The sequence below is a fragment of the Amia ocellicauda genome, chromosome 1 (assembly GCF_036373705.1).
Source record: "Amia ocellicauda isolate fAmiCal2 chromosome 1, fAmiCal2.hap1, whole genome shotgun sequence".
NCBI lineage: Eukaryota > Metazoa > Chordata > Actinopteri > Amiiformes > Amiidae > Amia > Amia ocellicauda.
This window is the reverse complement of record NC_089850.1, coordinates 34,951,372-34,967,832: the sequence shown is the minus strand read 5'-3', so window position 1 is coordinate 34,967,832 and position 16,461 is coordinate 34,951,372. Positions and strand designations below refer to the sequence as shown.

Genomic DNA, 16,461 nt, shown 5'->3' with positions numbered 1-16,461 from the left:
GCATGTGTTAAACCAGTGTTTCTCTCGGGCTTGATTATGGCTGCTCGCTGCCTGCTAATGCTTCACTGCCCTCCTATGTCAGTTGTTTAGGCGGGAGAAAAAATTCTGCAGGTTCACATGCATTTGCAATTCTCTTCAAGTACTTTGCAGATTGTGTTGCCCCCTGTTCATCAAGGTGAGACCTTCACCTCACTCCTCTACCAGTCCCTCCCTTCACTCCATTCTCATTCTCCTGTTCACACTCTTCTCAACCCCTGGAGAAGATCAGAAACGGGCGAGCTTGATTGGACTGAATGCAGAGAGCCGTGTCGAGAAGGGCTCTTTGATGAATGGGGATGAACTCAATTCTAGAAGTATTTGAAGAGCACTGCTAATGCATGACACCACGTCCGATCCCACCTCCCCCAGTAAAAAGCCATCCACAAGAAAATAAAAACTCAGGAAAATAAAGCACACGACTGAGGTGGAGGCTCTGGTTACAGAATTTAATTTTGCAGTCGTCTCATCCTCCTGTTAGAACAGCAACAGCCTGTACAAACACCGCGCTGCACAGACAGAGAATCGGACAAGACGGACGGACACAACACCTACCAGCCACCTCCTGCACAAGAGCCCCCACCCAACCCCATATCAAACAATAAAGCAGGCAGGACGGGGGCGCTAAAGAGTCTCCCCGAACTGACGCACAGGGCAGGGGTAGGGAGGAGCTGGGAAGGGCAGGGCCTCAGTCTGTAAAAAATCACCAAGATCAGTCCACACCACACCCCCACACCCTCCCCTCCCCAGTTGTCAATTTTCGGGCCAGTACAGGGAGTGTCCAGTCCTCAGTGTGGTTCAGTGGCACCACTCTACAGGCTGCCCTGGGGTACTGTGCCAACTGTCGGTATTGCCCCAGGCATAATTCAGATATCTTCATCTTTGTATAAAACTGTGTTGGTTGGTTGTTTTTTTTTCTTAAAATAAAATCCAAAAGAAATGAAAATGAAAAAAAAAAAATTATATAAATTTCTCCATTCTGTTTTGCGTTTTTCCTCCCCTCTCCTTCTCATTCTTCCTCGCTCTCGTTTTCCGGCTCCAAGTCCGAGTCACCGTTCACTTTAGTTTCCACATTCATCTCCTCCTCTTCCTCTCCCTCTTTCTCTCTATCTGATGTCTCGTCCATCTCTTCTTCCTCATCCTCCTCCCAATTCTGCTCATGGAGGGAAAATATATTTGATCATTAAAAGCAAGAAACCCTCAGGCAGTTCAGAGATCACAATAGCAATAAGAAATTGAAGGTCCCCTGCATGTTTTTAGAGATCAGTGACCAAACCCCCCTCCCCAGTCAGGGTGATACTCACATCAGAGTCTTCCTCGGCCAGTCCTTCATCCCCAGAGCCTTCCTCTCCCTCATCTGAAGAATCTGCAAGAGGATCACAGATCAACTGTCAGTTTCAAACAGATAATGGCTTGCTTGCCTTGAACAAGACTAGGGGTCAAATTCATGGGCACATTTCTTCAAATGCTTTGAAGATTGTGTTGACCTTCTAACTCCTCTACCAGTCACTCCCTTCACTCCATTCCCATTCACCTGTCCATGCTCTCCTCTACTACTGCAGAGCGGTCAGAGGTGGAGAAGAGCAGGGACAGGCGAGTTCGATGGGGAGAGCAGTGATGAGAAGTGCTCTCCCTTGATAAATAGAGGTGAACAGAATCATAAAAGGAATTTGAAAAGAAATATTGCAAAACCATTTGACCCCAAGTGTGGCTTGAATGCACCACTAGGAACAGTAAGGGTAAATGCTTTACTGCAGCATAAAAGACTATTCAAGGTTTACAGAATATTAATTTGTACAGACAGAGGGAGAGCGCGAGCGAGAGACTCATTAAAACTCCCACCCCCTCCATCGAGCCGAGCTCCAAGTACAAGTGCATTTCCATTTATATGTAAATTATTATTTCCCCCAACCTGCATTTGCATTTAAACACAATCGGAAAAACATGTGCGCACACACAGTGCATTTGCATTTATTCAGAAAAGCAAGGCGCTTATATTTTCATAAAGAAGATGCATTTCAGCTGTAAAGAAAAATCATAAATGCCTTTAGCAAAGGTTAGGGTCACTCAACCTGAAATTAACACAGCTAATCAAAGGAGGCTGACAGCCTGCAGGCAGAGACCGTATCCTCGGGACAGCACATTAAAGCAGAAGCATGAGGAACAGACACTATTAGACACAGTGGTGTGTCGAGTACTCCTACTGTCTGCTCCTTTGCCTGCTGACAACAGGTGCTGCTCAGGAAAAACTCTCAAAAGTATCCGAAATCTCAAAATAAAACTCATGCATTTAAAAAAAAAAAAACATGTTTCCAGCACCTCTATGCTATATTCAGAAACATGTGGCTTCACAAGGCAAACTGTAAGCAAGATTTATTATATATATTTTTAAGTGATGGTTGATTACAAAACCTGGATTCTTTTGGGGACTGTGTTCCTCACACCTGCAAGTGAACACCCCTTGACTTATTACGAAGAGTTGCATGTTACAGTATCTTACAGTACATAAGACATTGCATGAGTTGAAACATACACCCGCTTCCCTCTGTTTCTCTAGGAACCAGCCCCCCCACCCCCCCTGGGCCACCATGACCAAACGCAGGGCGTCGGTTGTGTTCGATCACTTTGTGGTCCCCGACACGGCCGAGGAGGTGTGCAGGGTGCAGTGCAAACACTGCGGAGTGGACATGAGCTTCAACAGGAGGGCCACCTCCAACCTACTCAACCACATGAAGGTGAGCGCTCACCCAAACAACCATTCAGGACAGGTCTGCTTGAAACAACAAGACAACATGGCACTACAGGACAGCACAGTGTAGCGTCTCACTCCAGTAGCCAGTGAACAGGGCAGCTTACGACAGGACCTGTAGGTCACAGACACCAGTCAATGCCACACTGCAGCGGTCTTGTAGTCCTGGAGCAGCCGTATACAACAAGGGTCTGCATTGACTGGGGATACCTCCAGACAAAGCATAGCACAGGGTCACAGTCCAGGTGCCAGCTACATAAAACAATCTGTTAAGAGTAGGTTTTGCCTATTATTTTCCTTTGCAGTAGACCTGAAAAGACTTTGGCATGGACATCACACTGACACCTCAAACTCCTCTCTTGCAGAGGAAGCACGCCTACATCCCCTTGGAGCTCGCATCCAGCCCAGCCAAGCCATCGCCGCCACCTCAACCCCTGACCTCCCTGACCCCCCCGCCTATAAAGAAGTGGCAAGACAGTGACCCCCGTCAGGCTCAGGCTGACATGGCGCTGATCCGCCTGTTTGCTGGGGAGCTCCTGCCCCCCTCCCTGGCGGACAGCCCACTGCTGAGGGCCTTCCTACAGGAGCTCCAGCCAGCCTACAGTCCCCCAGGCCACCCCACCCTGCTGAAGGCACTGGGCCAGCAGCTATCACAGCTCCTCCCACAGGTGCGGGCGCTGGTTCACTCCGCCCCACGCGTGTGTCTGACTGCCAGCCTGGGGCGTGGCCGTTACGTGGCAGTAGCTGGACACGCGGTGGTGGACTTCACACCACGGACAGTGATGCTGGGCTGCAGGAGGACCGGACGGGTTGGGGATAAACGGGCGACTCCAGGCTTACTCCAGTTTTGCCACCAGATTGTGGAGGATTATGACCTGGCAGGCAAGGTGGCCTGCATCCTCATAGACCTGGCCCCCGAGGCCCAACACCACGCCACCCTGCCGGGGTTCGAGGGATCGGCTTCAGACAATGGTTGGGGGGAGGAGGAGGGCAAGCTGGAGGATGGGAAAGGTGTATTGGGGCTCCAGCCCTGCTTTGCCAGAGCCCTGCACTTGGTGGTGACTGATGCGCTTCAGGCAGTGGCCCAGGCAGCTGCTCCCTCCATAGGCCGAGCTGCCTCCATCAGCACCCTCCTGCAGAGCACCACTACTGCCCCAGAGCTGCGGCATGACCCCCCCACCCACACCGTCCCCTCCCTCTGGAGCAGTCAACTGAGGGTCATCCGCATGGTGCTGGCAATGGCTGAGAGCAGTGGCAGCACCCCCCCACCCCTTGAACCCGGTGACCAGCAGCTCCTGGAGGAGCTGGTTGGCCTCCTAAGCCCCTTCGAAGAGCTACAGGAACGGGTGCGAGGTGGGGGAATGAGGACAGTACCAGGGACAGCACCAGTGCCTGCCAGCTTGGTCATCCCCTCCATCCAAGGCCTCCACAGGCACCTGGGCTCTGCGTTTGAGAGTGGGCCGGGACCAGGACCAGGGTTAGGACTCGCTCCTGCCCTGCGGAGTGCAGTGGAGCGGCGGCTCTCTGGGTTTGAGAGAAGCGCAGACTACCAGAGAGCCACCCTGCTGGACCCAAGGCTGAAACTGCGCTGCTGGGAAGGGGAGCTTGGGGACCAGTCGAGTAAAGTGGCCCAGGTGGACCAGGTAGCCCAGCTCAGAGAAGACCTCCTGTCTCTGGCCAGCACGGTCCACACAGACTCCCCAGCTCCATGCCCGCCTAAGCCTCTGCCCTCGCCTTCCTCTCCCTGCTCCCCAAAGAGAAGCTGCCTATTCCCCTTCTTCCAGGACGACCCCCCAGTATCGCCCAGCCCCCATTCCCAGGAGGTAGAAAGCTACCTGGGGGAGGCCTGCCTACCCTATAGCCAGGACCCACTGGCCTACTGGAGGAGCAGCCGGCAGCGCTACCCCCGGCTGGCTCACCTGGCTCAGCACTACCTCTGCATCCCCGCCTGCCCCCAGCCCAGCTGCGCCCTGCCCGCCCCCCCAGTGCCGAGTGACTGTGAACTCGATATGCTTGCGTTCATCAGGTGCAACAACAGACTGCTGTAGAAGAGCAACGCAGCGGTGGGCTGAGGGTTGACCACAGATGGAACAACCACCTTCCAATCGGTTATTCTCCTATGACAATCTGTTCATGATAAGGTGCATCACAGGCTCCAGAGACACAGATTAAGGGCAGGGCACCTTAGTGGGGTGAATTGAAGCAATGCTTATATCCTGATGTGCTCATAAAGACCTCTCTTGCACTGTGGGGATCTCTCAGTGACTCATGAAGGTATGCCCTTTGTTAGTTTTAGTTTTATATACAGAGACTGATCTGTGATTTTTTTCAATAAAGCTGTTCACAGAAGTCAGTGTGGGGTGTGCGGTTTCCATTTACACATAAACCAACAAAATAAGGGGCTGCTCAGTCCAGCCTGGTTGCCTGGCTACAGAAGTCTAATTCTCATGCGTGAAGCATGTTCATGTCAGTTCTCAAATGCATTTACAGATCCAGGGTTTTATTTGCATTTGTACTGAGGTGTGTGAGCTCATTTGCATGAACAAGATTAAGTAGTTTCTCATTTGCATTTAAATTCAGTTGCATGCAATGTCAGAGGGAGGGAGGACAAGTAGAGAAGGGAGAGTAGAGTTTTTGTACAGTAAGAATAATTCACCATGCAGAGCAATCCTAATGTCAGGATATTTACATCTGGTTAAAATTAAATCCCTCAAAACTTTAAGGATTAAAAAATCCTTAGCCAAATAGAACAATTAGACACTGCATTCAAGAGAATCGTATTATTACAAGCATGTACAAATTTTACTGTAATTTGTCTTCAAGTAAGTTACAGACTGGCTGAGTGTCAAAATATTAAATATTCCTGCAATAAATCAGGATTATGCATCAAAATGCTGAAATTACATCCAGTTTCTAAAATAATAAAACATTCCAGCTTCCTTGTGTGTGGAATCAACAAGTCCCACATACTACCCCCCCACCTGGCCCCTGTCCAGTGAGTGTTTGCCCCAACTCATCCAAAAGGCTGGGAACAGTTAGGAACAGGGAAACTCTGGTCCTGCAGGGTACAGCCCTTCTTTAAATATCAGACAGAGAGCCAGAGAAATGCTGGGCATGTCCTTACCCTCTTCATAGACCAGTTTGGCGGTGAGGTCCAGCTCTGTGACGGTGTGTGACCTCTCCGATGCCGCGACCTGAGGGCAGGGGATACAGGGTTACATACCAAAGATCAAGGTTTAATCCTATTTATTCACAATCACTGGAATTATTGTAACGATTATAGGTCTTTAAATGTATATCTAATATTCTTGGGAGATTAGGACAACCCACAGTTTCAGGGGTCAGGGGTGTGATGCGAGAGCTCAGGTCATTACCTGTGTGACCAGCAGGTAGAGTTTGCCATGCAGTCTAGTGAGCTTGTGGAACATCTTCACTCGGCTCTCAATCAGGTGGTACAGGACACCCAGCTGGCCCACCAGGTCAGGCACCTGCAGGAGAGAGAGACAGGCTGTAACACCCCCCAATATTCACATTCACCGGCTACAGCAGGAGAGGGGAGACTCACTCACGGACAGGCACATAAACATCTGTACACTGAATCATCCCCATTACTCCTTCCAGTCCTCTCCACCTCCATCCCTCCACCCCCACCCCCTGTAGGGGACACTCACTGTGGACAGATAGGAGGCATGGAGTGTGAGGACTGCCTTCAGCCAGCGCACCATCATCACAGCACTAAGAGAGGGCGAGAAACACGAGTACACTTTCAATACACAGACGACAATATGAAAGCATTCCAGTGTAGAGGGACGGGACAAAAAAAATAAATGGCACAAACATTTCACAGCAGCTGGGTTCTCACCTGTATGGATTGCCCTGCATCCTCTTGGTGAGCTGAAACAGGAGAAGACAGTGTGAGACGACTCCAGACAGACTGGACCCACACTTTGCTTTATTTGTGGGGACTTCATTGACACTCATTTGATTCCCAGTATTCCTCACACCACAAAAAAAACATGTAAGGCGAAAACTGATGTCGGATGTCTCCACAACTTGGTTTGTTCAGGAGTTGCCACCTTTGTGAGGACATCTTGCTAAGATTTGAAACCGCTCTCGCTCTTAACATCAGTGTCTCTGTGCCCGACTGCATGACTATCTTTACGTCAAGGTCCCTGCATCGCCGTGTCTCAGGCTCGGTCTGTATCCTCTCTGCGGTTTAAGTATCCCCCCCCCAAGCCCGCTGACTGCTCACCTCCTCCACCAATGGCAGGACGGCAGGGATTGGTAATCTGGAAACTGTTTTCTTTATCAAAGCTTCCTTCTTGGTCTGCAAAACTTTCTGCAGGAGAGGGAAAGAGGAGAGTGGTTAAAAGCAAGTCACTTCACTGCCCCCTACAGTAATATTAGATTACTGCACACACTAAGGCCTCACAAAAGAAGCAGGGATTCTGATGTACAAACAAATTAGACACCCTTCAAAACACTAACTTATAAATAGTTACTTTTCAAAGCAGAATCATTGCTATATGAATTGAAGTGCCAATGACACCAGATATCCGCAGATTTCAGCTGTGTGGGCGAGCTCATGAAGGGGCGAGGCGGTCAAGAGGGGCTGTGGACTCACATTGAGGATGTTGCTGTCGTTGCTCTCCAGCCCCTGGACAAGCAGCACGGCAAAGCTGTCTGTCTGGAGAGAGGAAGCCCCCACAGGGCCCCCTTTTCTCGCAGATACCGTCAGATCCATCTCTCCCAGACGCTCTTCAATGGACATCTACAGCAGGCAGAGAAGGAAAAAGGGGCAGAAAATGTGGAATAAAGGGACAGGGAGATCAGGGAGAGAAAGGAGGAGCGAGATTAACATGCAATGCACACACAGGAGACAGCAGAGCTGTTCAGAAAACCATGTTAAACTCCCTTCTTCCTAGGCAGGGTTGTCCCTTTGCCCACCATTATACGAACCTCTTTGGTTTTCGAACTCTGTTTCCTCTTTTCGGCTTCTGCAGGGACAGACTTGACTGGCGCACAGTGTCCAGGAAGTCCAGGCACGAGGACTTTGGCATCTGCATTGACAACAGGAGTCTTCACCTGAGGGGATGGGCAGGTCAAATAGTAAAAAGTGAGTTCAAAGGTCAAAAGGCGTTTGAAATAATGGGCATAGAAAAAAGATGTGCAAGTGAAAACAAGGAAACTGAATTAAATCGGGGAACAAACCAGGGAAAGAGACATGGAACAAGGAATGGGAGAGTGGAGAGGAAGCAAGGTCAGAGGACAGCAAAAATGCATTTCATGTCACACAAAATCTCCAGAAACTTTAACTACATTACTCCAGTAACAACACAGCTGTATAAATGGGTATTTGCATGTAAAAGTCTCCCTGGATAAGTGCATCTTAGAAATACAGATCTACCAGTCCCCACCCTCCGGTCCTCTGTACCGCACCCTGCCCCTGCCCCCTTAGGGGACGTTACCTTTGAGATGGCGGTTTCCATTGTGAGGGTCAGAGTAGCCTTGACGTCCCTGACCAGACAGACGTGACGTTCTGCAGTGTTCACCGTCTGAGAGAGAGAGAGACATTAATACACAAGGCATACACATAGCTTGGGCATCACCCATGCAGCTACATCACCCTCTATACCATCCCCTCCTACTTGCCAAAGTCTCAATTCCCTCCCTCTGTGCCCCAGTCCTTCACTCTACCCTCGCTCCCTGGAGGCATCCTCTGCCCCTCCTCACCGTGCGCTCAATGACGGGCTGTGTATGGTTGCCGTATGCCAGCAGCAGTGCCTGCTTCTCCTGGCCCAGAGCAGTGGCCAGGACTGGCACCGGAGTCGGACTGTCCCCTCCTGGCACCCCTACCGCCCCCGGGGACGACACCTGCACTGAGCAGGACGGGGACAGGGGCTTCTTACAGTGCCTGCAGAGAGAGAGAGAGAGAGAGAGAGAGAGAGAGAGAGAGAGAGAGAGAGGGCAGGAGAGGAGAAGTTAGAGAAAAACACCAGGGAGATCTTACAGTGCCTGAAGAGAGAGAAGGCTTAGAGAAGTTGGAAGGGGAGAGACCAGGGGAAAGGGCTTCACTCACCCATTCAGGATGTGCTCAAACAGGTGCAGCTGCCCATCTCTACACACCACTGCCAGCCTCACCGCCTGTGCAGAGAGAGACTTCAGTTACAATGGAGGTAATACATCAGTCAAAACTTTGTCAAAGAGCCTACCCTGGTGAATTTTCTGCTGCTCTTTTCCTTGCTCCAAAACAAACCCGCCATTGGCATCATTCAAATGATTCCAGGGGCAGCACAGACCTATTCACACAGAGGGCAGTACAGAGCAAAGGCCAAGGCAATGCCAGTCACAAAATAGGGGAACTCCACCAAAAATCCATGACCTCTCAGGTTATTCTGTAAGTAGATACATTCTGTGGAGTGAGTTCATGTCCAGCTCATTCTATGTACCAGAAATCAGAGATCGAGAAATAGGCCATAACGTCACGGGGGTGCTAACTCTGGAGCTGCTTTGGTGGAAGGTCAATGGAGAAGATCAGAAAAATCATGAAAATCACTAAAAAAATTAAATAAAATAAAAACTATGCACATTCAATGACACATCACCCTATTTCTTCTGAAGAACCATCGGTTTGTAGTCTTTCAACACCCACAACTTCCCACCCACAGGGGGACGTGCGAGCGTATAACGGCATATTTCTCGAACTCTGATTTCTGGTACATAGAATGAGCTGGACATGAACTCACTCCACAGAATGTATCTACTTACAGAATAACTTATAGAATTAGGCAGCACTGTGGAGTAGTGATTAGGGCTCTGGACTCATAACTGGAAGGTAGATTGCTCCAGTAAAATACCCAGCTGTATAAATGGGTATAAATGTAAGTCGCCCTGTAATAACCTGAGAAAATAAGGATTTTCATTGTAGTTCCCCTTTAAAGTGCATTATATCGGTTCAGGACAGCGCCCTCTCCAGATGCTAAAATGTCTGAATTTCAGCTGTGTGTTACTTCAGAGAGGCCAGGTGCAGTAGCTCAGTGTAACCGATTTTTTGAAAAATATTTTCATTCAAGCCAAGACCTTCAATACAGAGAACACAAGTGTGTGATAAAGATTGGGGTTCCTCATTAATGTCATGTAGTTGTCCAGCAATAGGGAGTAATGTTCGATCTGATAGTATGATCGTGTCTTCCAGACAGGCCATCTCTGGAGCACTTCATTATAGCTTTATATTTATATTTAAAATACGAGTGTTCTATCGAGGGATAGAATTTCCTATCAATACTATAATCTGTCCAAAAAGGCTTAAATGCAAAATTATATAAAACTGAACCCAACTTTTTGTCTTGCCCAACATGAAATTCTGATACAGAATTCCTCCTCTACACCAGAACACCCCTAGACCCGTCATCACTCCCTCACAGCTGTGGAGCAGTGTCAGCAGACAGACAGGACGGGGGGACACCAGGAGACTCGGACAGGGAAAGAGCGAGACAGAAGCAAACTCTCAGTCAGTGATGGACACAGAAGAGACATACTCAGAGACATAACCATGAGGGCCACAGAGGGACGAGAGGTCAGAGAGATACAGGCACAGACGAGGAGGAAAGAAACCGATCGAGTCACCGAGAGGGGCAGCGAGGCCGATATGGACACTCACCTCGTCTTTGCTGTCAGAGGCAGTGAGGTCGATGTGCAGCGGCTCGTCTGTCAGAGTGAAGGACACCACTGCGTTCTTATCCTTGCCATCTGCACGCACCTGCCTGAGAGGAGGGGAGAGGGAGTGAGCTACCACAGCCTTGTGCCACCTGTAGAAAACTCACTGCGTTTGGAAACAGGCAGCACAGAGAGAGAGCGGTCCTTACCACACACTGAGCAGCCGGTCATGGGCGGCTCCGGACAGGAAGTAGAGGCCGTCACTGTCGGGGGGGCGCGTGGTGGCAAAACACAGAGTCGTCACGGCTGTGGAGTGTCCTGTGAATCTCTGAGAGAGGGAGGAGCAGAAAAAAGGAAGGGAAGAAGCAGTGGAAAGAGGAGAAAGAATTAGCCACCCAATTGACAGAAACCTGTCAGATGTCTTTCAGCCAACAAGTGGGCCCCATTTAGTGACACTGTCAGTGCTGGAGCTGTGTGCTTCCTGTCCGTTAACTGGGGTTTTATCCCTTCAGCTCTTGGGGAAAAAGACTCACCCGGTACACCTCCTTGGTCTCCAGGTCCCACATCTTGATGGTCTGCCCAGCTGACAGCAGCAGCCGGCCATCTGGACTGACACACAGACTTGTCACTGCGCTGCGGTCCACCTTCCACTTACTGCACACACAGATACGCAGGGGAGAGAGGGAGACACAGGTCAGTGAACCGACCGTCACAGCGGTGGCACACCCCGTACGTGGAGAGTCACAATGCAGCCGCTCTTACAGGAGTCATTAAATCATCAATTAAGCCCAATAATTGGATTGTGTTAGTTAACAGGTTTGGATATAACAAAAACCTAGCAATCTGCTAAATACGGACGGACAGTCAGGACTGACCAGCGCAACTTCCCGCTCCGCAGGTCCCACTCTGCGATGTGGCCGTCCTCGGCACCACTGTACAGCACGCCCCCTTCAGGATGCCACCGCACACTGTTCACCTGCCCACTGTGAGCACCCTCCTGGGGAGGAGGAGGAGAAAGAGGGAGAGAGTGGTTAAAGTCAGAGATCAAAAGTAAATTGCACCTACAACTGCAGGTTCTCCAACTCTTCCACCCCAGTCCAGCACAGGGCCTGTGAGAAGTGCCCTCAACCTCCTCTGTGCCCTTTATCAATTGCTAGCCACAATGCCCCCCCCAACTACTGCCAGCTTCAGCCCCCACACCCCTGTGCTAACCTCAGACTGGCACCGAGCTAAAGTTCCCGCTGTCTCAAGCAAGCTGCCGTGCGGCCAAATGTGCTGATGCCCAGAGCTACTCCCCAGATGCCCACTGTCCTGTGCTCTCTGCAATGCCCAGTCTACCCAATGTGCAGTGCCATACCCCAAGCACCATACCCAGTCCCACCACAGCCCTGTACCCCCTGTACCTCCAGTGGGCAATGCCCAGTGTGCTCAGACTTACTAGTGTGCAGTGCAAGGCTCCCTTCACGGTGCTGTAGATTAGCACGCTGCCCGCCGCAGTGCCCAGAGCCAACAGGTCTGCCCTCTCGGCCGCCACCATCGCCTCTGAACGCCGCTTCTTCCTCTGAGGGCCTTCCTGCGGGCGGAGGAGGATTATAATTTATTTATTGGCAGACATCGTTATCCAGGGGTAACTGTGCTGTTACCTGGCATGTAATGCCTTTTTAATTGCTTTGGCAAAATAAAAAGTTGTAAGCTGCCAATAAAGCACAACTTTGAACTTTGAAGAGAGAGAGACAGAGAAAGAGAAACTACATTTGGTCAGAAGCCATGCTTCATCAACAGTTGAAGACAACCTATGTGGAAGTCTCTGGGAGAGAGAGTGTGTTTTAGAGTAACAGGTGGGAGTTGGTGCAGTCCGGGACAGTCACAGGACCACATACACCAGCAGCTGGTTTCTGCTCACTGTAATAATCTGCCGAGAAGATTATTCTCTCATCGTTAAAAAAAATATTAAATTCCGCACTCTGGTATATAACTGAAAGACTATGGTCACAAGGTGCCTGCACTGTAGTAGCAGTAGAGTAGAAAAACCCTGTTACAGTAGAAAGCTATACTACAGTAACAGAGTAGAATCGTACAATTAAACCATGAGAAGGACAACAAGGAAAAAAAAGTGTGTGTGTGTGTGTGGGGGGGGGGGGGAATAAATAAGAAAATGAACCCCAGAGTAATATAAGAAATGCCCTTTGCAACGGGCACATCCAGCAGCAGCAGCCAGTCTCTAAACACCCCGGCACCATTCACCACCAGCAAGGTAATAAAATGCTCCTTATTGTGTAAAACAGGGAGATGCAGGTAGATACATCACCCCCTAAATGTCCAGTTCCTGACAACATGGACAATAGAGTGTAGTATAAAACACTTCAATAAATTGTGCTCTGGAGGCTGACGGGCTGAAGGGTATTGAAGCATTGGTTTCCAATGATCTCGAAATGACTGACTTTACCTAAACCTCTACCTGCTGCACACACATTTCCCAGTCCCTATACAGTTATAAATTAAAGGGGAACTCCACCAAAAATCCATTATTTCTCAGGTTATTCTACAAGTAGAAACATTCTGTGGAGTGAGTTTTCATGTCCAGCTCTTTCTATGTACCAGAAATCAGAGTTCAAGAAATAGGAATGCAAAGTGGAATCCCTGTGCGCCCGCAGTTTCACACTGCACTGTAGCCTATAGTAAAGTAGCCTATGCGGTGGCTGAAGCAAAAATCAAGTCAAATAAGAGTGACAGTTCTGGGAGGTGAAAAACGTTTTGACTAAAAAACAATGGTTCTTTCGGCAACAACAGGGTGATGGGGCCATTGAGCGTGCATTCGTTTTTTTTTTTTTTTCACGATTTCCTAGTTTTCCCCCATGGACTTCCTGCAAAGCAGCTCCAGAGATTGCACCCCCCTGACGTCACAGCATGTTCTTCGATCGCTGATTTCTGGTACATAGAATGAGCTGGACATGAAAACTCACTCCTCAGAATCTCTCTACTTATAGAATAACCTGAGAAAAATTGGATTTTTCATGTGGAGCTCCCCTGTAGGGCTGCTGAAGTGGGAGTGATGCAGGAACAGCGCTGGACAACCTTGTAGTAAAAATGAACGATAGAACACTGAATCTGCATCAGCAACCAGTCCAGGTAGCCACACTATTGCATCTCACCCTCACAGCCATGTTAAGTCACTCAAGAAAATGCTTTTATTTATCAAGGATTGTCACAACGGCATCCACAACTTCACGGCTGTCTGAACTGGACTGTACGGCCGTAGGCGTCACTGACGGGACTTGTGGTGTTGAGTCAATGGCTGGACTGTAAAACAACTTCCTGACCCGACTCTGGGACCATTAACTATACTGGACGAGAATTAAGCAGCCCTGGTTATCTTCACACAAAGTCCCCCCCGAGTGTCTCAGCTCTCCTGTAAATTGTCACTTTATGTAATGTTTAATCAAACTGCTTGCTATTACATTGCTAGTACTCGTGTTTATTAGATTTCCCCTGTTTCCCCTTCCCCTTAGCTATTAACTATGACTGCACATCTTGTCTGCACTTATTAGCTTTTACAACCTAGGATGTAGGACTTGTATTTGTATTACCTGTACATTTTCCTATGCACTTGTGTAATTGTGAACTTGTAATTGTATTATGTTTTGATCTGTACAATTTTACACTTTTGTATTTTTCCCCTCCCCCCAAGTCACCCTGAATAGAAACAAATAATAAAACAGAGTGAAATACAATTTGAGACGCAAATGAAGTTTTCACACTAGACCAGGTGTCAGCAGCCCTGGTCCTACAGAGCATCCCATCTAGAAGGTTTTAGAAGTCACCCTTGTCCAGTCACCGCAGGGAATGAAGGTCCTGTGCTTCTTCTGGGCTTTGATTCAGCTCAATCAGTCACTGAATTAAACCTTACCGATAGCCAACAGTAAATATAACTATATATTTAGATGGATCAGCTGGAACAAAAGCCTGCAGACACAGGACCGCTGCGGAGAAGCTCAGTTGTACAGTGTGGTGAGTAACGGGTCGGAGTAACAGTTCAATGAAATGCATTTGCCTGTTTTCCTCCTCTCTGCCTCGGCGATACGCGCATCTTTGACAGTCGTGCCGGCTGGCAGCCCCGCAGAGAAACTTCCCTCCCGCAGGCCAGCGCCACGGCCGGACCTGCATGACGTCACACAGCGGCCCGTGTAAACACGCAGATGCACCGCAATGCAAGAGTGCTGTGAATACGGTAAACTGCTTTCAACAAAATCGGTCTAATCACAGAGAAAACATGTTTTTTTGTTGTTTCTGTCCCAGAAGTTTTGACAGACAGCGAAAGGCGCTTTCAAGATCAATCACCGAGTCACGCAGTCCTGTGGCGCTGAATAATACAGATTTCACCTTAAAAACATACCAGACGCCTTCCAGTTACACCAGCCGTCTCAATTGCGACTTGTTGGATGTTGCGCAGACAAAAAAAAAACACAATGGCGTCTTTTCCTAAAATAACATTTCGCCATTATTTTATGTATTTATTTTATTTATTTATTTTACGATTTTATTTAGATTATCGACGATCGGTTAAATAAGATGTGGCTCACAATCTGACGATGGACTGGAACGGGTGCAATGAAAGCAGACAGACCTGCTGCGATTCCCACATGTTGGCCGACCATGTGGGGAGGAAGCAACATGTGCGTCTCCAGCAGCGTCGCAGGCGAACCGCGGATCCCAGCACGTCCCGCAATCAACCCTCCAGCGCAGGCAGCGGGCACTACCCGCAACCCGGCCAGGGCTGGGGTCCCAGCGGCATGAAGCCCATGTGCTGAGAGGGCAGCCGTAACTTTCAGCGCCGCCCGCAGACTAGGCCCAGTGAAACTCTATAGAAAATAAGTCACCCCCCACCACCAAGCGTACCTTGTCCGTCCGGCATGGTCCCCAAGCTATGCAAGTACAAGTCGCACTCAGGTGGGCTGAAGGCACGTATTCCTGGTGCAGAGTGTTGCTGTGTGTGTCCCAGATCCGCAGCCGCCCATCCTGTGCGCACACCGCCAAGTACTGGCGCGACTTGAGCGAGAAAGCGCAGGGATACGCCAGCGAAGAGCTGCCTCCGTCGGCCGCCATTGCTGTAGCGCTGCGTCTGCTCACAACACGCAACCCCGCAGCCAGCGGACACGTGTTATGGTTCAGCGAGCATGCGCACTAGCTCCGCCAAGCCCGCCTCGCTCATTGGCTGCAGCCAGGGCGGAAAGGGCGTGCCCAGAAGACCGGTGTGGGCGGAGACGGTGTGGTAGATGGCATGACGTGGGCGTGTTCGCATGTGTGAGGGGGCGTGGTTTACCATATTAAGTTAACGGGCGGTGCTTTGATTGTAAAGGGCGGGGTTATTATATTTTAAAAAGAAAAGGAGGCGAGGGTTTCTGACTTTGTGACGTGATTTTATTAATGTAAAACTAAGACGTGTGACATTTTAATATCCCCGATTGTGAAATATATTTTAAATACTATTGTAATTAACTATTGAAACGTAGGGACATGTTGCTTTGGAAGGATTAGGAACCAGTAAAGGAAAATTACATGTAAGGTATGCTTGAATTCCCACTCTCTATTGGAATTAATGTTCTTTAATAATTTAGTAAATATTCTTGGTGAACTTATTTATCGATATGTTTTCGGTGTTTGATTACCGATTCACTGTAAAGATTTCAGTCATCCCGGTTACACCAGCAAAGCTTCTGATCTAGTTTTCCCTTCTTCCATGTGGGTCTTCTGTGTCACTTTGTCCATCTGTTGGGATCAGTTATAGCTTCTTCAGTTTAGCGTTGGTCGGTTCTTCTTTGTGTGTATCTGGCCCATAGTCAATCATCTTCACTCTTGAAAATGTCACATGCTTTTGTTTGTTCTTGCAGCCACGTATCTGTTTCATGTGTGTCATATTTTTGTATTTATTGAACAGGTTTCTGAGCAATAGGTGAGCACCGCTATTATGAATTGGTCCAATCATTTCAGAATTCCTTTCAGTAGCTCTTCAATATGTACCC

The 16,461-nt window shown here is 49.1% G+C and overlaps 1 protein-coding gene across 1 annotated transcript; it reads right to left on the bottom strand.

Annotated features, from left to right (window-relative positions):
* Positions 1–471: 471 nt before the first annotated feature.
* Positions 472–15,590, bottom strand: wdr43 (WD repeat domain 43). Its single transcript, XM_066703034.1, has 18 exons — positions 15,338–15,590; positions 11,880–12,014; positions 11,317–11,438; positions 10,975–11,095; positions 10,651–10,769; positions 10,446–10,548; positions 8,865–8,929; positions 8,519–8,699; positions 8,254–8,340; positions 7,745–7,870; positions 7,410–7,556; positions 7,038–7,124; positions 6,648–6,679; positions 6,457–6,520; positions 6,160–6,273; positions 5,910–5,979; positions 1,341–1,402; positions 472–1,189 (listed from the first exon to the last, which is right to left on the bottom strand). The coding sequence occupies exons 1-18, from the start codon at positions 15,542–15,544 to the stop codon at positions 1,046–1,048; spliced, it is 1,986 nt and encodes a 661-aa protein (XP_066559131.1). The 5' UTR covers positions 15,545–15,590; the 3' UTR covers positions 472–1,045.
* Between the last annotated feature and the right edge of the window lie 871 nt (positions 15,591–16,461).